This window comes from Planococcus citri, chromosome 5, assembly GCF_950023065.1.
Source record: "Planococcus citri chromosome 5, ihPlaCitr1.1, whole genome shotgun sequence".
In the NCBI taxonomy this organism is placed as follows: Eukaryota; Metazoa; Arthropoda; class Insecta; order Hemiptera; family Pseudococcidae; genus Planococcus; species Planococcus citri.
The window spans coordinates 65,689,646-65,717,318 of NC_088681.1; the positions used below are offsets into that span (position 1 = coordinate 65,689,646).

The following is a 27,673-nucleotide window of genomic DNA, read 5'->3' on the forward strand; positions in this document are numbered from 1 at the left end:
TTCGGATAATTTCTTTAAAAGTAGTTTAAAACTGAGCTGTGAAAAGAGAGCCCTATGGAGATTAGAGACTAATCCCAAAAATTAACAACTTTTCAGCTATAAAAGAAACTGAGTACTGTAAAGAAAGTTTCATGGGGGCCATAAATAGTATCTAGAATCTCAAAAATAAGACTTTTAAAAAATTGAGGTGAGAATGATGAAAGCCTGAAAGAACACCATTTGAAGGTCACTTTCAGAAAAAGTGAAAAATAATCAAGCATAGATTGTACTCGGTTACAAGTTACTAAAGTTACTAATAATAACTTTTGGTTTCTTTTTCCAAGTGTTTGAGTTTTTTACCAAAATTACCTTCTTTTTTTCAAAATCCAAAATTCTTCGAAAAAAATGTTTTTATTTAAATGGCATCACTGCTTTTTTAGCATTACAAATTTTTTTATCTTTTTAGTTTGATATAGTGACATCTAGACGGATTACTAAAGGTGGTATAGTTAGAATTAATACCATTGGGGGTTAAATTTAGAAATATTCCTTAGGCGGGGAATATTTGCCAATACCTAGATAGCTCAGAAGGGTGTAGTTCGACTAAATTCACTATACATCATTCAAAGATAATATGTAATAAACAAGACACTGAGATGCTTACTATGTATATTTGAGAGGCGTTTAACGATATGGGTCCTTGTGGTGATTCAATGTTTTTTTTTATTGGCGATTCCGACTTACTTTTTCACGAGAAATCGAATGGTGCAATCAGATTTCGCCTATCTCATCAACTTCTCGTTTTAAAAATTACTTGAACATGAATACTCAAAAACTCACATTTTTGGGAAATCAAAAACAAAGTTTTTGTTTCTTTTTGATTTTTTTTTTAAAAAGGTCGATGGAAAAATTATTTTATTGTTGTTACCTATGTAAAATTTCATGGCGAATCCGAATTTCTCGGTATTTTTTTGCGGGGTAGCCTGTAACGTTGTGTAAATTCGGCTGTTCACCACAAGGTCCCTTTTCTAAATCACGGATATCAGGTGATGATGAACGAATTTCGTCAAAATTTTCCATCCACCTATGCGCAAGACAACACTGCACCCAAAAATCGAAAAAATCGAATCGATTCGATGTTTTCTCTCTCCTGAAAAAATCGAAATATCACCACAAGGGCCCTTATCGCAAAACCCCTCTCATTTACAGTTTTGTACATAAATTCATTGGCATACTAGAAGGCTATAATTTTGATCAATAGTATAAGACCTAATGAATTTCTGAGATAGAAAGATCTCGCCATACGTGTGATGACTGAGATCGTCAAAATTGAGACAATAATCCATTAATAAGATTTTACCCTAAACGATATAACAGATAGGATAGGCGAAAATAGGCACATGATAATATTTACACGAAAATGAATAATTTGTTTAATCATCGTAGGTCACAATACCATGGTTGAGAACCTACTAGAAAAGGGATAATATTAATATGAAGTAGGTGCAAGCACCACTTACTTAAACTATACACGTTTTCCATCTCTTCTAAAGCCCACCTAATACTTAAGGGCGTCGATGGAACTTAACCAAAAGAGACACTTGTTGCACTTTGCGTAATGAGGATATGCCCGGGTGCATTACCCAACACCAAAAAGGTACACTGGTTATTAATCGATAGAAGATCAATTAATCTAAAATTATTCACTAGTATTAACCATGCGCAAGATGGCGTAAATTGAAGAAGTATACCATGGTCTCCTCTATGATGAGGCGTGTCCATGGTATTATTTTGTTAACGTTGACGTAAAAACCGACTATCGCGAATTGCTGAAACCAAGTGAAGTTTGAGCACGAAGATCAGTATTATAAAAGCAGCGTAAGATGGTCAATCTCTCACCCCTAAATGTGGTGGACCAATCACGCCCTAGCTAAGTACATTTACTTACACATAAATTGGAGAATTTATGTGACTTTCTTTATTTATGTCCAAAATGCCTATCTTGGGCCATAAATGTCAAAGGCTCGCGAACCCTTTTATTTTAAGAAGGGTGCGCAGCTTTATATGCGCGAGTACATCGCGACTATATTTGTACTTAGTGCATTTCTAAAGTATTTCAGACGTTACCAATATTTTCAATGTAAGGGGTTCATAAGTATAAGCACTACCTTCGGCAGTGGGGCCAATCTGCCCTCTGTCAAGTTTTGATGGTTTTTCTTTTGAAATGTATTTAGGGGTTTTCTACTGTAATTTCGACTGGTAGGTATTATTATTTTGAATTTCTCGATGGTTCTTAGTGGATTATCTCCTGTTTTGATTGATTTCTCCATCTTAAATTTTGGTGGTGATTTTTTTCCAAAATAATTTTTTCATGATTTTGCTCTGAATTTTGATAATGTTTTTCGCCTGAATGTTTGCCCAATATTATCACCTTGAATTCTCGTGATTTTTTCATTAAAATTTTCCCTCGAGCTTGTGTGATTTTATTGCTCAAATACATAGTCCGGATTTCTCCTTATTTCGGTACGATCGCTTTTTTTGAATTTTATGATTTTTTTCCTTCGTCAATTTAGTGAGTTTTCTTTTGAATTTTTGTAGATTTTTCCCTATTCTGACAGGTATGATTTTTTTGAATTTTCAAGAGTTCTCTTTTTTCAAGTTTTTCGATGATTTTCTCAGAATTTCCATTTTTTTTAAATTCAAATTTTGGTGAAGTTTCTCAAGTTTTGACAGACTTTTCAACTTTGAATTTTCACGATTCTACAGCTCTGTTCTAAATTGTGGTCATTTTTTTGCCTAAATTTTGACTGCATTTTTATTATTTCAACAGTTTTTTTTTTGAGTTTCGTGCTTTAAGAAAGAACAAGACGTGATTTTTTTGGTCATATTTTTGTGAAATTATGATTTTTCTTCTTCCAAAAATCACGATTTCATTTAAATTTCGATCTTTTCTTTTCGAGAAGGGAGGGAAGCTTCTTCAAGATCAGATAACTTTGTCTTTTTTATTTTCACCTTTTGTGGTGGATTTTTCTGCATCTTGATATCTTTCATTCGTTGATCCCTCACTCTCTTTTCTTCTTCCTTTCCAGTTATGAGGAAAGGTCCTCGGGGTTTCCCCTTTTTTGAACAATTTTTTTCAAGATCGAATTATTTTTCTCTGTTGAATCCGCTTCAGTTTGGCTAGAAATTTTTCGATGATATTTCTCAAAAATTTATCAATTCATTTCGGAATTTTATACCTGATTTTAATTCTTGCGAGTTCCTCGTTCTGAATTCTTGATGATTTTTGCTGAACTGAATTTTTGAGAGTTTTCTTTTTTTCATCATTTCCACAATTTTGTTTTGAATTTTATTGATTAGTTTTTCTGCCTAAATTTTTGTTCCTAATTTCGGCGAAACTTTTTTTCTTGAATTTCCGAGATTTTTTATAAAATTTTCTCCCAATTTAGTCCATAATTTTAGTGATTTTTTCTGCTTAAATTTTTGCGGAATTTCCTCGTTTAAAAATTTTTTTCAAGTTTTTTTGGACTTTGAGACTTGATTGTTTTATTTTGAATTTTTTTCTTTAGGATTTCTCGATTTTTTTTTCAAGTTTTATTCTTCTGAATTCTTATTGATTTTATTTTTCAACTTTTCTACGATTTTCTCCGAATTTTTGTGTATTTTTTGTGTCTAAATTTTTGTGAAGCTTTCGCAATTTTATCGTTTGAATTTCGTGAGTTTTTTTTCAATTCTTGCGATGTTTTTTCTTAAATTTTAGTACTTTTTTCTTAAATTTTAGTGCTTTTTACTTGAATTTTTCGGTGGAGTTTTACTACTTTTAATCGAATCTTCATTCTGAAATCCTCGTAGTTTTTTTCTACTTTTTAAATTGTGACAAAACTCTGTTTTTTGGTTCATTTTGAATTTCGCTCCTGAATTTTATTCTCAGGGACTTATGATTTTGATTTATTAAAAGAAGATCACGGAGAGGTTTTTCAACATTATTTTTTGACTTTTTTTTCTTTCCAGATCTTGATCTTTGCACTGCTTCTTGTTTTGGTCATTTTCTCTCAATTTCAATAATTTTGTCATCTTTTTTCATTTTTTTTTGAATCGTGTCAATTTTTGACAGTTTTGATGAGAGATTTTTTTTCTTTTTGAAGCAAGGTACATTTTTTTGTATTTAATTTTTTAAAATGATTTTCACAAATCACTTTTTTCCAAATTTGTATTGCAATCTCCCCTCTCCCCTTTTCTGTTGATTTCAATAAGTTTCCCGTTCTAAAATAATTCTTTTTAGTTATGAAATTTTTTTACAAATTATTGTTTATTATTTCTCAACCTCCAAATCATTTTTTTTTCATCAAATCTTCGGTCACGTTAACATTTCTGCTATTTTACAATTGGTATTTTTGTGTTTAATTTTTTGAAATGATTTCGAATAAAAGATTAAATTTTGTTCCTCCCTGTTTCGGTACACGCCCCCCCTGTTCTTTCAATTTTGCAATTTTTTCAGTAGTTTATCACATTTTTCGATTATGTTTCCGGAATCCGATATTTTTTTCATGCTTTCTTTTTGCATTTTGATGTACGAGTTGTTTATTTTCCAAGTGTTGATAATTATCTGTTTTGAGCTGTTGCTAGTTTTTTTTTCAAAAATAGTTTTTATTCGAATTTTTATGTTTTTTTTTCTGTTTTTTGAAAAAAAAACTGCTATCGAAAGATTACGATTTGTTTTTCTTTTGTAATCTAAAATAAAATGTAATGTAATGTTTTGTATGCATTAAAGTTTTTTGGTTGCCACTTTTTTAGTTTTTTTTTCACATAAACTTTTTTTTTTTGGTTACTTTTTGGTTTATTTTTGGTTACTTTTTCTGACTTTTTTGGTTACTAAAGTTACTTTTTTAAAGAAAAACTTGAATACAATCACTGACCAAATTTTCAGAACAGGTAGACATTTATGTACAATGTACCATGAATGATTTTTTTTTTTTTCGTTACAAGAGGTTGTATGATGAGTTTACAAAATCACTCGAATCAAAAACAATCGGAATTTGACCTTTTTCAAATAGCCAGCTCAAATTGGAATTAAAAATTTGGATCAGCATGAAATCCAACAATTTGTGTCAAACTTTTTCTCATCAATATCATGAACGTATCTACCTAATCTGACCCTTACGATTTTAGGTTCGAATTCGAGTTACACGTGGTCAAGAACTAAAAATGGCTGATATAATATCCGAAGTGTACGATCTTGTCTATCCGACTCCAGTTCCGCTCCAAGAACTATCAGCAATCACCATTAGCACCGAAATATGGCGCAGTGAAGTGAATAAACATCGCCTAACTGGACGTGCATCTTTAAGAGCATTTCGTAAATCTGAAGAAAGTATTCCATTGAAAACCATACTTCCTGATTTACCATCCCAGATTTACGATATGATCGAAGAATACGTCTCGAGATTTGCATTATCGATGGATCGCTGGCTAAAAGATCAACATAAAAGAGTATTTCATTTTCACTACAGTCATCAGAACTATATTTTAGAAGACTTTAATGATTTTGTTGCCGATTTCTACGGTGATATTGATTACTCGAAGACAGCCGAACGTATAATGCAATGTGATCGAGTTAGTGTCGATGTAAAGTTCAGAATCGCGTGTACATATTTTTTCGAACAAGATATCAGACGAATTTGGCCATCTGTATGTGAAAGGATCAACTCTGATGTTATTGAAGGATATACTTTTAGGCAGAATCCGCAAATGTATTACTGGATTTATCGTCTGAAAAATGAATTAGACAAGATATCAATAATCGTCGGTAATAATGGCAATGTCGATGAAGTCATGTTACGTCATCGTGTACCTTTCAGTAGACCATCGGTAGAATATTTTTGGAATCGTATACCTCCTGAGAACCGAATGCGAGTAACTAAGGACATTTTTAAGCAGGGTGGAGATAAAGAATCTTTTCTGCGGTTCGTTTTACCAAAACTGGATGATATACAGTTTGAAGAATTTGTTAAAGGGCCTTTGAGTTGTTTATTGATGGAAGCTTTCTTGAAAAATCATCGTATCAGAGATGAATTCATTTTACGTATATGGCCACGCGTCAGAGACATAATGACGACAGGTTCTTTTAGTGTTCTGATCGAATCCATGGTGCATGCTGAGGCTCCCGGTTTTAGAGATATGTATGAGAATCGCAAAAGTATATTGCACTTGTGTCGTGAAATATGGAACACTGCTCCGGATAATTTTCAACGATCGGCGATTAGACGTGTTATTTTAGAGGAGGACAGGTTTGGTGGAATCTTTGACTATATAATACTGGACTGCTAGCAGTGATGAACGTGACGAGTCCAACATGTCCGTTCTATAAGGCTCTGTTCGCATCCTCTCTCACCGCACTTCAGTGGAATTCGCCCTAGTTGTTTACGCTCACTTGGGTGATTCCACTGAAGTGCGGTAAGAGAGGGTGCGAACAGAGCCTTATAAACCGGAATAACGTTATACATGTTGGCCTCGCGACGTTATCAAATTCACGTGTAATTTAACTAGGTGCTAGCAGTCCAGTATTATATAGTCAAAGGGTGGAATGGGCTCTGCTGAGTGTAATTGTCTGAGTGGCGCCGAATTCTTCTTAACTATTCTTTCAACTGCTACTCTTGAGGAGAGAAATGCATTTTGGCGTAGGAACTGGGAACGATTGATTGCATATTGCTATCGAGGCACAGATTTGCAACGAGTAATGAAGCTGTGCTTTGAAAACGAAACCGAAATTATTAATTTCAAGAACACTTTCATCGTTACTAACGAAACTGTACGTTGGCTTCCAAAACCAATACTCAGAGCTGGTTGGTTTGACGAGTTGAACGAATTGGTTGGGTTTTGTTGTCCTGACTTACAAACGAGGAGAATTTTCAAGCAGAATTCTCTACGATCTATTTTTTTCGACCGAAGGTGTCAACTTACCACAAGCGTTGTCAGTAAAGCGAAGGAATTTGATGATTTTGTCAAAGATTCTTACGACACGATTGATGAATATACTGATTTCAAAATTCAACTTATGTCATTACCTGCGATGCAAGACGAATTGTATAAATTTGCCAACTTGTATTCGGTGTTCCATGAGGAGCTGATAGAATTCCTCGATACGTTTATTTTGACGGAGCAAATCTTGCTTCAAATTAAAAAACGTTTGCGTGAGTGTTTGGAAGTCGAGTTTGTAGCTGGTGATAGATGTTGCTTTTTGGGTGATGAGTTTTTAAAGTGGTGTTTGGGAAGTGACGAGGAAGTTGAAAGATTCAAGATGACCTATACTGTACAGTTCAGCAAGCAAATTCGTATTTTTTGAAGTCAAAGATATCTGTACGATGTGAAGCTACGAGTAGGATTGTGGCTTGATTTATGCAATCTACATATAATTTCTTCCTAATAATACGTAATTAAATGCTAGGTTACTAATTACAAATACATTGTTTTTCAATTTTTCGTACCCATTATTAAACCTCATCTGTACGTACTTTTACTGAAATGAATTTATGGTTTTTTTGTACAATCCATAATACATTTACCTACATTCATTTTAGGACAATTTCTTTAAAAATAGCTTGAAACTGAGGACTAAAAAGAGAGCCCTATTGGGTTGAAGCCTAGGTGTACCTAGAGATCGAATCCCAAAAATTATGTAGTTCTCAGTTTGAAATTGAGGACTAGAAAAAAAGTCTCATGGAGACCCTGAGTAGTCTAATCTTGAAAATGAATTTTTTTTGAAAAATGGAGGTGGGGATAATGAAAGGCTGAACGAACACCAAAGAGTAGAAACGATGATCGCCAATAAAGTGTTTTAAAATTGCTATTTTGGTAGTTAAATAATCAATTTTGAGTTTCTATGAAGGGGGGGGGGAGGTGTTTAGTAGCAACGTCGAATTATACCTGTATGAAACGGCTTGGAAACCCTTTATTTTTGATATAAGGTAGTTGAGCTCAATTTTTATCCAAAAAATGTGTAGGTAATTGACAGGGTTTTCAGCATTTAATTTCATGCTTGTCCTGCAAGTCTTGCTTTTTACCAAAATGTCCTGCTCATTTTTGTTTGTTTTTTTTCGGTCAAATTTCTACATTTTTATAAAAAATAATTTCTTCCTTTTTCAATGTTTAAAAAAAAATTCAAAAATACAGCTGGTTGCCTATCTTGCAAATTAAAGGGGCCACTGTTTGCAAAACTCAAAATTTACTAATTTTGAAAAAAATCATCAAAAACAAAAGGAAATGTTTGAATCGTTCAAATGATGCCCTAATCCATAATGCTCGAGTGGACGAAAAAAAATGTTATCTTGACAATTTGCCTATTTTCAAAATTTAAGGGGCAAATTTGATTCAAAATTTCCAAATTTGTCGTGCCCTAGGTTTTGAAAATTTTGAATTTTTAAATCGTGTTTGCTCCTTCAATTTTGATGATAGGCAATTTGTCATATTTAATAACATTTTTTGTTCGTTCATTTTAGTACTATGGGTTATTAAAGTTATTTCAGTTAGGTATGCAAACATTTTCTTACTAATGTGTAAATTGGAGAAATTTCACCATTTTTGGTGCAAAAATTACCAATTTTGAAAAATTTACCAAAAATGAGACAAAGATGTTTGGATTATGTAAATGACTCTGCTAAATATGTATTTGAGTGGAAGAAGAAAAAAATTTATCATGACAAATTGCTAATTTTCAAAATTGAAGGCGCAAACACAACAAATTTGGAAATTTTGAATCAGGTTTGCTCGTTCATTTTTGAATAAATCAGATCAGATCATGTTAGATCTATTCAACCCCTACCAAACCTAATCAGTTCTGATCATTTTCCCATCTCAGGTGTGATAAATGATTGAATCTGATCAGATTTTGTTGAATGCAAATTTTCCAATTGGATCTAGACGATATCCAAATAAACAAAAACAGTTTGAATAAATTTTGTAAAGCTTTTTGAGAGTCAGTCGCTAATAAATTTACTAAAAAATTTCTAAAATGTTGGAATTGTTGATGCATTTGCACACTTATGACACAGATCCTTGAGCTAAATGATCGGATGTGATGATCAAATGTGTTTGGTAAATGTTTTAATCTGATCAGGTTTTTTCTGGTCTGATCAGATCATATTCATATCTGGTCATATCCAAACTGTCTTACTCACAGCGTCTCTATCATTGGATATGATTAAGTCTGCGTACATATAGTCTGATCAAGATCAGGTGTGCACAGATTTAATCCGATCAAAACTCTTGAACGGTCAAATCTAATTGGATCCAGGGAATATTCCTAACTGATCAAGTTTGATCTAGCTTGATAAGAACTACCAGATCCAATCTAGTCACCCCTGCAGGATTTGATTATGTCTGAACAAATCTAGCTGATCGAAACTCTGATCTGATAAAATCTGATCAGGTCTAATTAGACCTTCAGAACATCCGGATTTGATCAGGTTTTATCTGCTCTGATCACATCTATTCTGATGGATCCAATCAGGTTATTTTCTATTGGATTTGATCAGGCTTGAACAGAAATACTCTGATCAAAACTTTGATATGTACGTCCTGATCTACATACTTTGGTCAAAATGGATCTCCGTGAAATGTTCAAGCACGATCAGATTTGATCAGATTCCATCAGTTTTCGTATCATCTGAAAAATAACAGCTTATCTACATTAATATGAATTACGACATTCGAGTAAATTGCTACTACACCAACTTGAAATTTACACTATTCAATTCATCAATTGCATTCGAACTCAATTCGCGCCTGCTGTTCATCTCACACCATTAATTCACTTATTACGATTCCAGGTTCGAATTGGAGCTGAGCCATATCAAACGAAAGAAAAATGGCTGAGATACCTTTTGATGTGTTTGACATCTTGCATCCGAGTCCAGTATCGCTGAAAGAACTATCAGCAATGGCTGTTAGCATCGAAATATGGCGCCATGAAGTGGATAAATATCGAAGGAATTGCAAATTAGAAGAATTTAATCCATTCAAGTTGCAAATCTCATCAAAACTCGTGTTTCCAGATTTACCATCTGTGCTTTATGATGCGATCGACGAATATGTCACAAAATTGGGGCCTTCAATGGCTTCTTGGTTGAGGGAACATTCTTGTGCCGGATTTCATTTGCATTATAGCCATCAGAATCATGTTTTGAAAGATTTTGATGATTTCGTGTGCGATTATAATGGCACCATTGATTACGTCAAGACCGCCGAACGTATGATGCGGTGCGAGCAATTCGATGTGGATAAAAAATTCATTGTGGCTTGTACTTATTGTTTTGAAGACGATATTAGACGATTTTGGCCTCATGTATGTGAAAAAATAGACCTAAGTGTGGTTGATTTTGGGAAAAGTCCGCTATTTTACTACTGGATTTGCTATCTTAAAAATGAATTAGATAAGATTCCTATCGAAGAGCCTAATGAATCCGTTGACGAAGAAATGTTAGAACATTGCATGTCCAACAATAGACGATGCGTAGAATATTTTTGGAATTGTAAACCTTTGGATAGAAAACCCCGGAAAGGTGAGAATATTGTCTACTATCATGATGATATTGTTACTAGGTTCATTTTGGCAAAACTGAACGATCAACAGGTCAATGAACTGATCAATACGAAAGAGGAAAACTTGGTGGAAACTTGGCTGGCAAATCAGAATTACGATGAAGAGGTAATTCTACAACTGTGGACACGCTTCAAACATCTGATAAATCCGAGTACTTTCAAGACACTGATCGTGAGAATGTTGGCTAATACAGCTATGAGCTACAGAGGTACGAAAGATGAACGTAAAATTAATGATAGCTACATCGATCTGATTAACAAGAAGTGGACGTATTTGGGTTCTGAAATATGGAACAGTGCTCCAGATAATTTAAAAAGCTCAACGATTGACGATATTTTATTCCAGAGTGGATTGTTTATAGGACCATATGCTTGTTATGTCCCATACAACGTCGGCATCCTTCTGGCTATTCTTCCTTATGCCACTTATGAGGATAGGAACGAATTTTGGGATTACGCTTGGCCAAAATTGATCGATCGCACGCGAGGCGAAAATTTGCAACGCATAATGGAACTGTGTTTCAAAACCCAAGACGAGATTTCTCAGTTCAAACAAAATGTTTTGGCTACAAGCGACGATGTAAAAAAGCTCTGTGTTGAGTATTTGAGAAGTAATTCTTTTGAAGATGCAAATGATCTTGTGGATTTCTGTTGTCCCAAAATACAAGCAGCCAGGAGCTTCAAACAGGAATTACTGCGGTCTGCTTTTCTCAGTGCTCATGATGACAGACTGGAGTTTGGCATTCTCTTTCATATCGAACGATTCAATGCATTCATCAATAATGCTTTTGAAAATGAAGAGCAGGCCGCGGATTTCAAAAATCAATTGATTCTGTCGCGTTATTTCCAGCCCGAATTACTGAAGATGGTGCCATCATATTGTAAAGAGCTCATGAAATTCGTTGATGCGTTTGTTTCTTCTGAAGAAACCCTAAGGGTGATGAAAAGAGATATACTCGAATCTGTGAAATCATTTTATCGTAAACGTAAATATGGCAATTACGTGGAATATTTGGACCATCGGGGTCCATTTTTATTATGGTGTTTGGGAAGTGAAGAAGAAGTATCTGATTTCGAGCGAAGATATATCGATATTACCTCAGATAACTCGGATGATTCTTTCGATGATTATTACGGACCTTTTATTGATGTTTATGATGATTGTATTTAATATTTTACTATTGATAGTTCGAAAATGGTGTTAATTGCGTGTAAATTTTAGATTGCGATTGTGTATTTCTTATAATATGTATCTATTCAAGTATTTGCTTTCATTGATTTTGCTTGCGATGTTTTTTAAAAATTTTTTATTATTATTACTGGGTACATATAACTTACGTATAGGTACGTGCCTTAGTCTTATACACTTATATCGAGCTGTCAATCTATACGAGTATTAAAGTCATCAATTAAATGTTTTTGGGAGGATTTTTCTTCATTTTTTATAATATTCTTAAATTGAGTGCTGAGAAAGTGATTAAAATATAAAATTTTCAACCAATCAAGTGCAGATGTAGAAAAATGTTTTGAGGCTCGTAATTGTTGATGAAAAAAGCTAACTTGAGAGCTGCCCTATGTTTTGGAATTACCTACCTATGATTATTCAATAATTCCTGTGAGCAACCTATCAAGATACGTGTATGAGGTTATAATTTCAATGAAAGGATGAAAAGTGAATTTAGTGGACTCCGAAGGAAAAAAAATGTTTGCAATCAACATTTGAGCTTCCTCAATCAAAAGTGTTTAATTCCACATGTTTGAGTTTTTTTTTCAGTAATGAGTTGTGGCTGTTTGGATTTATATTTTCTCATCATGATTTGAAAATTTTTGAACGATTTAGAAACTTGTGGGCAATAGCAGACAATGAGATGGAAAAAGGTGTAATATTGCTATCAATATTTTTCACAACTTGAGAAAACATTTCTTTCGTTTTTTCTCAGTTCAAAATTTTCAAACGTTTGGATCTTTCTCCCAAATTTATTGTCAGTTAAGAGTAAATTTTTAGGAATTCAAATTTCCAATATAAGGTAACCTAAGTAGTCGAATCTCATAAATGAGTTTTTTTTTTTTTTTGAAAAATGGAGGTGGGGGTGATGAAAGGCTGAAAGAACACCAAAGAGTAGAAACGTTGATCACCAGCGATATATTGTTTTAAAATTGCTATTTTGGTAATTGGATGATCAATTTTGAGTTTTTATTGGGGGGGGGGGGAGCGAGATGTTGGGCAGCAACGTCGAATTATAAATGGAAAACGGCTTGAAAACCCTTTATTTTTGATATAAGGCAGTTGAGCTTAATTTTTAGCTGAAAAATGAGTAGGTAATCGACAGGGTTTCCAACAGCTGTCCTGCTTGTCGTGTAAAAGTCCTGCTTGTTAGCAAAATATCCTGTTCGTTTTTATTTTTTTCCAGTCAAATCTCAACATTTTTATTAATTAATTTCTTCGATCATGTCTGAACAGATCTATCTTATTAGAACTCCGATCTTATAAAATCTGGTCAGATTTAATTAGATCTGCAGAACATCCGGATTTGATCAGGTTTGATCTGCTCTGATCACATCTATGCTGATGGATCCAATCAGATCTGTTCTTTTGGATCTGATCAGGCTTGAACATATCTACTCTGATCAAAGCTTTGATACGTTTTGATCTACGTAGTTTGATCGAAATGGATCTCCGTGGAATGTTCGAGATTTGATCAGATCTAATCAGTTTTCGTATCCCTGAAGAGTAACAGCTTATATATGTGATAACTGATATGAATTAGGGCATTTGAGTAAATTGCCACTAGGTACACCATCTTGAAATCTACACTATTCAATTTATCAATTGCATTCGAGCACAATCTAATTACCTACCAAACAATTTCCGTCTGCTGCTGTTCATCTCATCACACCATTAATTCAATTATTACAATTCCAGGTTCGAATTGGAATTGAGCCATGTCAGACGAAAGAAAAATGCCTCAGATACCTACTAATGTGTTTGACATCTTGCATCCGAGTCCAGTATCGCTGAAAGAACTATCAGCGATGGCTGTTAGCCTCGAAATATGGCGTCATGAAGTGGATAAATATCGAAGGAACTGCAAATTAGAAGAATTTGATCCATCCAAGTTGCAAATCTCATCAAAACTCGTATTCCCAGATTTACCATCTGCGCTTTATGATGCGATCGACGAATATGCCACAAGATTGGGGCCTTCAATGGATGATTGGTTGGAGGAACATTCTTCTGCAGGATTTCATTTACATTATGGCCATCAAAATTATGTTTTGAAAGACTTCGATAATTTCGTGTGCGATTATAATGGCACCATTGATTACGTCAAGACCGCCGAACGTATGATGAGGTGCCATCAGTTTGATGTGGATAAAAAATTCATTGTCGCTTGTACTTATTGTTTTGAAGACGATATTAGACGATTTTGGCCTTCAGTATGTGAAAAAATAGACCTATGCGCGTTTGAATTTGGTAAAATTCCGTTATTTTATTACTGGATTTGCTGTCTTAAAAATGAATTAGATAAGATACCTATCGATGAATATAATGAATCCGTTGACGAAGTGTTGTTAGAAAGATGCACGTCCGGCAATAGACGATGCATAGAATATTTTTGGAATCGTATACCATTAGAAAGAAAAATGCACAAAGCTGGAGATCTCATCTATTTTCATGAAGATATCCTTACTAGGTTCATTTTACCAAAACTGAATGATCAACAGATTAATGAACTTATTAATATGGATACAGATGAGGAAAGCTTGTTGGAAACTTGGCTCGGAAATCGCCATTATGATGAAGAGGTAATTCTACAACTGTGGATGCGCTTCAAACACCTGGTAAATCCGAATACTTTCAAAGAATTGATCGTGAGAATGCTGGGTAATACAGCTATGAGCTACAGAGGAACAGAGGATGAAAGTAAAATTGATGATGACTACATCGATATGGTTAACAAGAAGTGGACGTATTTGGGTTCTGAAATATGGAACAGTGCTCCAGATATTTTAAAACGCTCAACGATTGACGATATTTTATTCCAAAGTGGATTGTTTATAGGACAATATGCTCTTTATGTTACAAAAAACGTCGGCATCCTTTTGGCTATTCTTCCTTATGCCACTTTTGAAGATAGAAATGAATTTTGGGATTACGCTTGGCCCGAATTGATCGATCGCACACGAGGTGAAAATTTGCAACGCCTAATGGAATTGTGTTTCAAAACCCAAGACGAGATTTCTCAGTTCAAACAAAATGTTTTGGCTAAAAGCGCTAATGTAAAAAAGCTCTGTGTTGAGCATTTGAGATGTAATGCCTTTGAATATGCGAATGACCTTGTGGATTTCTGTTGTCCCGAGATACAAACAGCGAGAAGCTTGAAACAAGAATTACTGCGGTCTGCTTTTCTCAGTGCTCAAGATAGCAGACTGAGTCTTAGCATTTTCTCTAATATCGAACGATTTAATACATTCATCAATAATGCTTTTGAAAGCGTTGAGCAGGCTTCAGATTTCAAAAATCAATTGATTTTGTCGCCTTTATTCCAGCCCGAATTACTTAAGATGCTGCCATCACATACTAAAGATCTCATGAAATTCGTTGATGCGTTTGTTTCTAAAAAAGAAACCGTAGATGAGGTAAAGAGCGATATACTCGAATTAGTGAAAAAATATTATCGAAAGCGTAAATATGACGATTACGTTGAACATTTGATGTACCAGGATGAATTTTTGTTGTGGTGCTTGGGAAGTGAAGAAGAGGTATCTGATTTCGAGCGAAGATATATTGATATTACTTCAGATAACTCGGATGATTATTTTGATGATTATTACGGACCTTTTATTGATGTTTATGATGATTGTATTTAGTATTTCAATATTGATAGTGCGAGGATGGTGTTAAATATGGGTATAAATTTTAGATCGCGTTTTGTTATTTTTTATATCAACCCAAATACTTAATTTCATTGATTCTGCTTGCGGTGTTTTTTTTTAATTCTTTATTTTATCATTATTACTACATACGAGTACGTATACCTACTTATACGTGCCTTAGTCTTACATATGTCGAGTTGTCAATCTATACGAGTAATAAAGTCATCTATTAAAAGTTTGTGGGACGATTTTTTTTTTCATTTTTTATAATTCCTAAATTGAGTGCTGAGAAAGCGACGAAAGTATAAAATTGTCAAACAATGAAGTGTGGATTCAGAAAAATGTTTTGAGACCCGTAATTGTTGATGAAAAAAGCCAACTTGAGAGCTACCCTATGCTGTGGTTGTGGAATTACCTACCTATAATTATTCAATAATTCCTGTGAGCAACCTTTCAAGATACGTATGAGGTTATAATTCCAATGAAAGTATGAAAGGTGAATTTAGTGGACTCCGAAGAAGAAAAAAATGTTCGCAATCAACAATTGAGCTTCCTCAGTCAAAAGTTTATAATTCCACATATTTGAGTTTTTTTTCAGTAATTGGGTCGTGTCTGTTTGAATTTATGATTTGAAAATTTTTGAAGGAGTTAGAAACTTGTGAGCAATAGCAGACATTTTCTCAAATTTTATTTGGTTGGGATGGGAAAAGGTTCAATATTATCACTATCAATTTTTTTCACAACTTGTAAAAACATTTCGTTTTTTTTTTCAGTTCAAAATGTTCAAAGTTTACATTTTTCTCCCAAATTTATTGCCTTGAGAGAAAATGTTTAAGAATTCAAAATTCCAAAATAAGGAAAGAGTAAATGGACAATTTAAAAGTTTTTGATTTAAAATATGGAAAAACAAATTATTTCCCCTAAAATATCTCAATACTTTTCAGAAAGAAGAATCAAATTTTTTGTTCCATGATTGAAAAATGGTAACAAGTAAGTAGAAAGTGTCAAATAAACAGGTTATCATTAAGAAAAATAAATTTTCTCGAGCAAGTAAGTGCACCAATTCAAGTAATTCCGTTTTTGCGCTATTTTGGAGCCTCCAGTGATTTTTCATTTTTCATCATGAAACTTTGAACAGCTTTGGAAGGGCCAAAAATCAACCTTTGCACTTAAAACTTTGGTCAGTGCTTATTGGGCGCTCTCTCGACCGTTCTAAGTGATTTGCGAGAAAATTCGAAGATTGTGAGTTCAAAAGTGAACTTTTGACCAATTTGTAAGTTAATTCCAGAAAAAGTGAAAAATAATCAAATTTTCGGAAAAGGTAGGCACACGAGTAAACTTTTTTTAACTCGACTTTTTTCAAACCTCCAGCGAGTTTTAAATTACTCATAACACCTACTTATCTGAAAACAAAAGCACAGGATGAAAATCAACGATATTTTGTCAGAAATTTCGCCATTTTTGGGCAAATATTTACCAATTTTGGAAACTTGCCAAAAATGAGAAAATGATGTTTGGATCATTTGAGTGACTTCGTTAAATATATGAGTGGTGGAACAAAAAAAGTTATTATGACAAATATCCTATTTTCAAAATTTAAGGCGCAAATACGACAAATTTGGAAATTTTGAAACCGGTTTTCTCCTTCATTTTTGAATAAATCAGATCAGATCATGAGAGATCTATTCAACCCATAGCAAACCTGATCAGTTTTGATCATTTTCCCATTCCAGGTGTGATAAATGATTGAATCTGATCAGATTTTGTTGAATGCAAATTTTCTAGTTGGATCTAGATGATATCCAAATAAACAAATTTGGCGTACCCGGCGCCTCCACCACGATAGAAAATTACGAATCGATTGCCAAAAATGTTCGAATAAAACAAAAAGAATGATAAAACGAGCAACGAGAAACTTTATTTCAACCTTTCGAGAAACCATTCATAAAACAACTAAAATCTCCGTTCCGTTCCAATACCAATAACTACAAATAACAGAATACATGAATCAGTTTGACAAATCGAACTCGAACACTTAATCTAAGAGTCGCTTTGACCATACGTATTACGTAACCATATCTTCTAACGTAAAACAGTTTGGATAAATTTTGTAGCTTTTTTTGAGGATCAAGTGCTAATAAATTTATTTGAAATTTTCTAAAATGTTGGAATTGTTGATAAATCTGTGTACTTATGGCACCGATGCTAAAGCAAATCTTTGAATCTGATCACGTTTTATCTGGTCTGATCCGAACAAGTCTTACTCGCAGCGTCTCTTTCATTGGATCTGATCAAGATCAGGTCTGCACAGCTCTAATCCGATCAAAACCCTCAAATGATCAGATCTTGGATCCTTGGAATATTCCAAAATGATCAAGTTTGATCACTGATCAGGCTCGATAAGATCTACCGACTCATAAATTAAATGTACTCAAATCAAATTAGAATTACCGAATGTCTGGATCCGATCAGGTTTGGTCTGGTCTGATCAGATCATTTTCAGATCTGACCCGATCCAAACAAGAATCACTCATTGGATGCAATCAAACTCTCTCATCGGATCTGGTATGGTCTGAACAGATCTAATACGATCAAAACGCTTATCCAATGATCCTAGAAGTATTCCTATCTGATCAGGTTCCATCTGGTTTGATAATATCTATTCATATCTCGTCACTGGTCAGATCCAATCAAGCCCCCCCCCCAGATCTAATCGTGTCTAATTTGATTAAATCTAGTCAGATTTAATTAGACTCGGAGAACATCCGGATTTGATCAGGTTTGATCTGCTCTAATCACATCTGTGCAGTTGGATCCAATGAAAACTTTTCTATATTTTGATCAGGCTTGAACAGATCTACTCTGATCAAAGCTTTGATACATGTTCAAGCTCGATCAGATTTGGTCAGATCCAATCAGTTTTCGTATCCTCTGAAGAATTACAGCTTGCATGATATGAATTAGAACATTCGAGTAAATTGCCACTACACCAACTTGAAATCTACACTATTCAATTCATCAATTGCATTCGTGCTCAATCTAATTACCAACCAATTTGCGTCTGCTGCTGTTCATCTCACACCATTAATTCAATTATTACGATTCCAGGTTCGAATTGGAGTTGAGCCACGTCAAAGGAAAGAAAAATGCCTCAGATACCTTCTAACGTGTTCGACATCTTGCATCCGAGTCCAGTATCGCTGAAAGAACTATCAGCGATGGCTGTTAGTCTCGAAATATGGCGTCACGAAGTCGATAAATATCGGAGGAACTGCAAATTAGAAGAATTTAATCCATCCAAGTTGCAAATCTCATCAAAAACCGTATTTCCTAATTTACCATCTGCGCTTTATGGTCCGATCGACGAATATGTCGCAAGATTGGGATCTTCAATGGCTTCCTGGTTGAGTGCGCATTACAGTGAGGGATTTCATTTCCATTACAGTCATCAGAATCATGTTTTGAATGATTTTGATGATTTCGTGTGCGATTATAATGGCACCATTGATTACGTCAAGACAGCCGAACGTATGATGCGGTACGATCAGTTTGATGTGGATAAAAAATTCATTGTCGCTTGTGCTTATTGTTTTGAAGACGATATTAGACGATTTTGGCCACATGTATGTGAAAAAATAGACCTATGCGCGTTTAATTTTGTGAAAATTCCGTTATTCTATTACTGGATTTGTTGTCTCAAAAATGAATTAGATAAGATTCCTATCGATGCGTATAATCAATCAGTTGACGAAGAAATGTTAGAACGTTGCATGTCCGACAATAGACGATGCGTAGAATATTTTTGGAATCGTATACCTTTGGAAAGAAAAATGCGCAAAACTGCAGATCTCATTCATTTTAATGAAAATATCCTCACTAGGTTCATTTTACCAAAACTGAATGATCAACAAATTAATGAACTCATGAATGTGGATGAAGATGAGGAAAGCTTGGTGGAAAAGTGGGTGGGTAATCGAAATTACGATGAAGAGACGATTCTACAACTGTGGACGCGCTTCAAACACCTGATAAATGCGAGTACTTTCAAGGAACTGATCGTCAAGATGTTATGTAATATATCTACGAGCTACAGAGGTACAGAAGATGATGAAAGTAAGATTGATGATAGTTACTTCGATATGATTAACAAAAAGTGGACGTATTTGTGTTCTGAAATATGGAACAGTGCTCCAGATAATTTGAGACGCTCAACGATTGACGATATTTTATTCCAGAGTGGATTGTTTGTGGGACCATATGCTCTTTATGTTCCACACAACGTCGGCGTCCTTCTGGCTATTCTTCCTTACGCCACTTTTGAGGATAGAAACGAATTCTGGGAAGACGCTTGGCCTAAATTGATCGAACGCTCACGAGGCGAAAATTTACAACGCATAATGGAGCTGTGTTTCAAAACCCAAGACGAGATTTTTCAATTCAAACAAAACGTTTTGGCTAAAAGCGGCGATGTAAAAAAGCGCTGTGTTGAGTATTTGAGAGAGAATTGTCCTGAATATGCAAATGATCTTGTTGATTTCTGTTGTCCCGAAATACAAACAGCCAGGAGCTTTAAACAGGAATTATTGCGGTCTGCTTTTCTCACTGCTCAAGAAAGCAGACTAGAGTTTGGCATTTTCTTTTATTTCGAACGATTTAATGCATTCATCAATAATGCTTTTGAAAGTGTCGAGCAGGCTTCGGATTTCAAAAATCAATTGATTTTGTCGCCTATTTTCCAGCCCCATTTACTGGATATGCTGCCATCACATACTAAAGAGCTCATGAAATTCGTCGATGCGTTTGTTTCTTCGGAAGAAACCTTAAGGGAGATAAAACGCGATATACTAGAATTTGTGAAATTATATTATCGTAGGGATAAATGTGACGAACGCGATGACCATTTAGTGTATCAGGATGAAATTTTATTATGGTGTTTGGGAAGTGAAGAAGAAGTATCTGATTTCGAGCGAAGATTTATGGATGATAGTTCAGATAACTCGGATGATTATTTTGATGATTATCACGGACCTTTTATTAATGTTTATGATGATTGTATTTAATTTATCTCTATATTGATGGGGCGAGGAAGGTGTTGAATGCATTGCATTTAAATTTTAGATTGCGATTGTTTTATTTCTTATACGATCTATGTACCTAAGTACTCAATTTCATTGATTCTGCTTGCGATGGTTTTTTATTTTTTTAATTTTATTATTATTACTACATTGTACGTATACGTGCCTTAGTCTTACATTTATCGAGCTGTAGATCTATACGAGTATTGAAGTCATAAATTAAAAGTTTGTGGAACGATTTTTTTTTTCATTTTTTTATAATTCCCAAGTTGAGTGCTGAGAAAGTGACGAAAGTATAAAATTGTCAAACAATCAAGTGTGGATTCAGAAAAATGTTTTGAGGCTAGTAATTGTTGATGAAAAAAGCCAATTTGAGGGCCACCCTATGTTTTGGAATTACCTATAATTATTCAATAATTCCAATTTCAATGAAAGGATGAAAGGTGAATTTAGTGGACTCCGAAGAAAAAAAAATGTTCGCAATCAACATTTGAGCTTCCTCAATCAAAAGTTTATAATTCCGCATATTTAAGTTTTTTTTTTCAGTAACTGGTTGTGTCTGTTTGAATTTATATTTTTTCATCATGATTTGAAAATTTTTGAAGGGTTTAGAAAGTTGTGGACAATAGCAGACATTTTCTTAAATTGTATTTGGATGCGATGGGGAAAAGTTCAATACCTGTATTATCACTATCAATTTTTTTCACAACTTGAGAAAACAATTTGTTTTTTTTTTCAATTCAAAATTTTAAAATGTTTAGATCTTCCTTCATAATTTATTGTCACTTGAGAGAAAAATTTTCGGAATTCAAATTTCCAAAATAAGGGAAGAGTAAATGGAAAATTTAAAAGTTTTTGATGTAAAATATGGAAAAACAAATTATGTTTCCTAAAATATCTCATTACTTTTCAGAAAGGAGAATCAAATTTTTTGTTCCATGATTAAAAAATGGTGACAAGTGAGTGGAAAGTGTCAAATAAACAGGATATCACGAAAAAAGGGAGGTAAAATAGCAGAACTTTGTGAAGGATACATTTTTCAAATCTAGAAATCATTATGGAATTGAAAAAAAAAGGCTCAGAAAATTTCCTTTGGGGAAGGAGAGTTGACTTGATGTTTTAGAAATTTTTCACGTTTTTTAATGGACCGATTTTATTTTCTATCAGTAGTTTCATAAGGTTTTAAAAATTTGAAATTTTCAAATTTGGTTTGCTTTCATTCTAAAAAAATTAACTTTTTCAAGATTTGCCATTTTTTTTACATAGTTGTGTAGGTAAGTACCATTTGTACTTTTCTACAATTCAGAAATCCGTGAAAAAATTTACTTTCCTAGGTAGGTACCCAAAATTTGGCATTTTCTCTCTAAGTTTGAATTTTTTTGAATAATTTATAACTATTTTTTCTATATTTTTTGAAAATTTTGATAGACATACCTAGGTACTTTTTTTTTTATTTTTCAGGTTGTTAAATTTGTTCTTTATGCAGTTTCATCAAATACCTACGTACATTTTTGATTTTTAAAAATAAATTCCGAAATTTTATTTCAAAGTTTGGCATATTTCCCAAGAACAGATTATTCAAACTTTGGCTGTGTTTATCAAAATGTGGCACTTTTTCAAAATTTGGTAATTTATATTCAATTTTTTTCAAATTCTGGAATTTGAAGAAAAATTTAATTTTTTTTACGTGTACAAAATTACATTTTTTATCAAAATTTTGTATAATTTTTGATGAATTTTACGTATTTAAAATTTATTGACACTTTTGAAAAAACCCACATCATTTTTTAAAAATTTGGTAATTTTAACAAAAATTTTCCTTGTTTTTTTTTTTATATCTTTACCATGGTTTTTTCAATTCAGTACTTAGTTTCATTTAAAAAATCTAACTTTTTTCAAATTTTGAAATTTTTTACTATTTTTTTTTAGGATGTTGGTAATTACTTGATTATTACACCCGTCGTGTGAGATTTAAATCGAGTTGGTAAGGTCAAGTTTTTTAATTAGTTCTAAGAATTTTTTAATTTCGGAAGGGTCGTCTGGTATGAATAGGGATCTTTCATCTATTTGTAGGGATAGTCTGTGCTGATGTAAGGAGGGACAGTGAAATAATAAGTGTTGGACAGATATAACTTCTGACAGGCAGAACTGGCATGTGGGTTTTGGGGCCTTTTTCATAGAGGTGATTGTGGGTGATCTTAGTGTGGCCAATTCTCAATCTGGTTATAATGATTACTTCAAGTCTATTCAGTTGTGTTAGGTTTTTCCAAGGCTGAGTAGTTTTTTTGTGGTGAAAGAGCTTGTCTGATGTTTGGAGGGGCCAAAAGTTTTGCAATTTCTTAAGTGTGTTTTGGGTGAAGATAGATTTAAGGTCGTCAGCTGTGATAAATGTGAGAGGAGAAGAAAGAGTAGTGGCAGATTTTGCATTTTCATTTACAATTTCATTTCCTGTGATTCCAACATGGCTGAGTACATACATAAACTGGATGGAGAAGTTTGAATTTTGTAAATCAAATAGAGTTTTATGAATATTTTTTTGAATTAGGGGGTGGTCAGAAAAATGATTCTGGATAGGAGTTGGTGAGCTGAGGGAATCACTCTGAATTAAGAAAGACTTATTTTCTGATTCGTAAGTGAATATATCACAGAGGCAGTGGAAAATAGCTGCGAGTTCGGCAGTGTAGATTGAAGAGCAGTTATGGATTTTAAAATTTGAAATTTTATCATTATTAGAGTAGGCATACCCTGAATGAAGTGTTGGTATTTTTGATCCATCTGTAAAGCAGAGATTGTATTTTTTATATTCTGATAAGAGTTCAAGATTGTTTTGTTGTATTACTAGTGGAGAGTGGCTATTTTTTGGGTAGTTAATAAGTTGTGTATTGACTTGAGGAGGCCTGAGGAGCCAAGGGGGATATGATATTGGTTTTTGGATGAGTGTTTTAGGATTGATTTGAAGATCATTCAACATTGTAATGAAATTATAGAAATGGCTCCTTCTATATGATCAAAATGTTGGGGGTTGGGTGGGTTAATTGAGTTTTGGAGTGGATGGAAGGGTCGGTGGATGCATTTGAGATGAATCCTTTGCCGAAATTGTTTTTTTTTTTTAGATTTGGTAAGATCCAAGTGTTGAGTTAGATTTCTCAAAAATTGGAGGTTTTTCAAAGTTTGGTGATTTTTTTCAATTTTTCTATTTTTGAAAAGGTCTGAATTATGTAAAAATATGTAAGTACTTTTTCCCAGAAATTTCACATTTTCTTTTGAATTGTTTTTTAAAAATTAGGTATTGCAATTTTTTGGTATTTTTATATATTCCATGTGGATCGTTAATTGGTTGCTCTCTAAAAGTTTGATAACTTCATCTGTTTTAGGGGCAATTTTCATTTTTTCAGTGCTTATTGGGCACTCTTTCGACCGTTCTATGTGATTTGCGGGCAATTCGAAGATTGTGAGTTCAAAAGTGAATTTTTGACCAATTTGAAGGTCATTTTCAGAAAAAGTGAAACATAATCAAGTTTTCAGAAAAGGTAGACATACAATGAGTAATTTTTTTTACAACAACAGATTGTCTGATGTGTCTTTACGATCACTCGAATCGAAAACAACTTCAATTTGACCTTTTTCAAGCCTCCAGCGAGTTTTAAAATTACTCCAGCAGGAGCTTCTAATACCTGCTTATCTGAAAATAAAAGCAAAGCATGAAATTCAACGATATTTTGTCAATCTTTTTCTAATAAATTATTAACGTATCTACCTAATCTGACCCTTACGATTTTATAGGTTCGAATTCGAGTTACGCGTAGTCAAGAACCAAAAATGGCTGAAATAATATCCGACTTATATGATCTCGCCAATCCGACTCCTGTTCCGCTACAAGAACTTTCAGCAATCACCATAAGCACCGAAATATGGCGCAATGAAGTGGATAAACATCGCCAAAATGGACGTGTATCATTGAGAGCATTTCGTAAATCTGAAGAAAGTATTCCATTGAAAACCATACTTCCTGATTTACCATCCAAGATTTACGATATGGTCGAAGAATACATCTCGAGATTTGCACTATCGTTGGATCGCTGGCTAAAAGATCAATATAAAAGAGTATTTCATTTTCACTACAGTCATCAGAACTATATTTTAGAAGACTGTAATGATTTTGTTGCCGATTTCTACGGTGATATTGATTACTCGAGGACAGCCGAACGTATAATGCAATGTGATCGAGTTAGTATCGATGTAAAGTTCAGAATCGCGTGTACATATTTTTTCGAACAAGATATCAGACGAATTTGGCCATGTGTATGTGAGAAAATCGACTCGGATGTTATTGACGTACAAAATATATATCATAATTTTCGGAAAAATCCGCAAATGAATTACTGGATTTACCGTCTGAAAAATCAGTTAGATAAGGTACCAATCGTTGGCGGCGATAATGGCAATGTCGATGAAACCATGTTACATTATTGCGTGTCTTTCAGTAGACCATCGGTAGAATATTTTTGGAATCGTATACCTCCTGAGAACCGAATGCGACAGGTTCGTACATATGACGAATCTTTTCTGCGGTTCATTTTACCAAAACTTAACGATATACAGTTTGAAGAATTAATCAACAGGCCTGCTGGTGCTGGTTGGTTCTTGATGGAATACTTTTTTGAAAATCGTCGTTTCAGTGACGAAATCATTTTACGTGTGTGGAAACGATTCAGAAACATAATGACTGAAGATATTTTTTGTCGTTTGATCAATTCCATGGTGCGTGCTGAGGCTCTTACTTATGGGGAGTTCTATCAGAATCGCAGGAGTATGTTGCACTTGTGTCGTGAAATATGGAACAGTGCTCCGGCTAATTTTCAACGATCGGCGATTAGATATGTTATGTTTACGGAGTTGGGGTTTGGATTCGGCAACGCTTGTGATAATTGGCTGAGTGGTGCCGAGTTCTTATTGACTATTCTTCCAACTGCTACTCTCGAGGAGAGAAAGGCATTTTGGAGTAAATATTATGAACGAATGATTGAACACTGCTATCGTGGCACAGATTTACAACGAATAATGAATCTGTGCTTTAAAAACGAAACCGAAATGAGTCGTTTCAAGAACACTTTTATCGTTTCTCACCAAACTGTACTTTGGCTTCCAAAACCAATGCTCAGATATGGCTGGTTTGACGAATTGAACGACTTGATAGGTTTTTGTTTTCCTGACATACAAACGAGGAGAACTTTCAAACAGAATTTTCTAAGGTCGATTTTTTTCGAGCCAGGTTTCCGATTTAGCAGACGCATGGTACGTAAATCGAAGGAATTAGATGATTTCATCAAGAATTCTTACGAGACGATTGATGAATATACTGATTTCAAAATTCAACTAATGTCATCACCTGCGCTGCAAGCAAATTTGTGTGTATTTGCCGACTGGTTTTCGGTGTTGCATGTGGAACTGGTAGAATTCCTCGATACGTTTATTCTGACGGAGGAAATCCGACTTCAAATGAAAAAACGTATGCGTGATTGTTTGGAAATCGAGTTTGTAGCTGGTGATAGATGTTACCTTTTGGGTGATGCGTTATTAATGTGGTGTTTGGGAAGTGACCAGGAAGTTGAAAGGTTCAAGATGACCTATGCTGAACAGTTCAGCAAGCAAATATGTATTTTTTGAAGTCAAAGATATATTTACTTATACGATGGGCTTGTGGATTTATTTATTTTAATTTGCGCATTATGATTGTTTTTCATAATTATTATTTATCACCTGCCTATTAATTATCAAGTGCTTTAGAGCTAATTTATTTTTTTATTGTTCGTATTTTTAAGTAAACCTTTACTAGGTATAGATTCTACTTTTAAGGAAATGAATATGTTTTTTTGTAGAATCCATAATACATATTGCATTCAATTCGGGATAATTTCTTTAAAAATAGCTTGAAATTGAGTACTGAAAACAGAGTCCTATGGAGGTTAGAGCCTAATCGCAAAAATTAATAATTTTACAGCTCGAAACTTAGGACTGAAAAGAAAATCTCATGGGGGCCATAACTAGACGAATTTCAAAAATGAGATTATCAAAAAATTGAGGTGATGTTGACGAAAGCCTGAAAGAACAACAAAGAGTAGAAACGTTGATCGCGAATAAGCTGATTTAAAAGTGTCATTTTCATTAATCGAATGATCAATTTTGAAAATTACTTTCGAACTGAAAAATGAAAAATCCAATGACTCAAATGTTCTCTTATTGTTTGAGGAATGGGCGTTTATTTTGTTGAAAATTTTATATGTTGGTGAAGCATAACATGATGTTGAGTAATCACTAATCACAATCAATTGCGAACCTTAAGATAATAAATTTTGAATTTTTAAAATTGATCAGTGGGAATAGTACCTACATTACGCGACAGAAGCGGAAAGTTAATCACGTTACTGTCCAATCCTGTCTTGTGTACTATTTTAATTTCATATCAGAGGAAAATAAATGCTGATATTTTCAAAAATTGTTAATTTCGAATTTGTAAACATGTGCGGAAAATAGTTACTTCCCTCCCTACTGTTTTCCACTCATGTTTACAAATTCGAAATTAGCCATTTTTTACATTTCAGCATTTATTTTCCTCTCATATGAAATTAAAATAGTATACATAGACATACTATTACAACCCATTGTGTTGGCTTATGTGCCTCTGTTTATAAATGAAAGACTACAACACCGTGGGAATTTGGAGTGATTTTAGCAAATACTCGTAGTTGAAGTAATTATGCTGCAAATAACGCAACTCTCTTCTCTGGTTACTAACTTACTAAATATGTACATGAATCTTCTCACCTCGGAATTTACTTTACCACCTCTGGATTTCGCTGTTTCTAAGTGGAGCGCTAGTGGCGGCAATTCAAGTCGTTTTTTTTAGTTCAAATTTTCAAATTTTTAGATCTTTCTCCCAAATATTTGAGAGAAAATTTTTAGGAATTCAAATTTCCATAATAAGGGAAGAATAAATGGAAAATTTAAAAGTTGTTGTTGTAAAATATGGAAAAACAAGACATTTTGCCAAAAATATCTCGATAATTTTCAGATGGGAGAGTCTCAAATGTTTTGTGTTGTAATTAAAAAATGGAAACAAGTGAGTAGAAAGTGTCAAATGAACA

The 27,673-nt window shown here is 33.8% G+C and overlaps 1 protein-coding gene across 15 annotated transcripts in view; it reads left to right on the forward strand.

The window, feature by feature from the left end:
- Positions 1-27,673, forward strand: part of LOC135848253 (uncharacterized) — a 260,195-nt gene that overhangs the window by 57,069 nt on the left and 175,453 nt on the right. Inside the window, exon 4 of one of the 15 annotated variants that reach the window (XM_065368101.1) lies at positions 18,562-20,766. The exons of 12 other annotated variants lie outside the window; for them this stretch is intronic. In XM_065368101.1, the coding sequence (XP_065224173.1) occupies positions 18,600-20,513 (1,914 nt within the window). In that variant the 5' untranslated portion in view covers positions 18,562-18,599 and the 3' untranslated portion in view covers positions 20,514-20,766. Of the gene's footprint in view, positions 1-9,803; positions 11,994-13,498; positions 15,702-18,561; positions 20,767-27,673 lie in introns of those variants that run through there. 2 more of the 15 variants (XM_065368100.1, XM_065368103.1) reach the window with 2 other exon arrangements.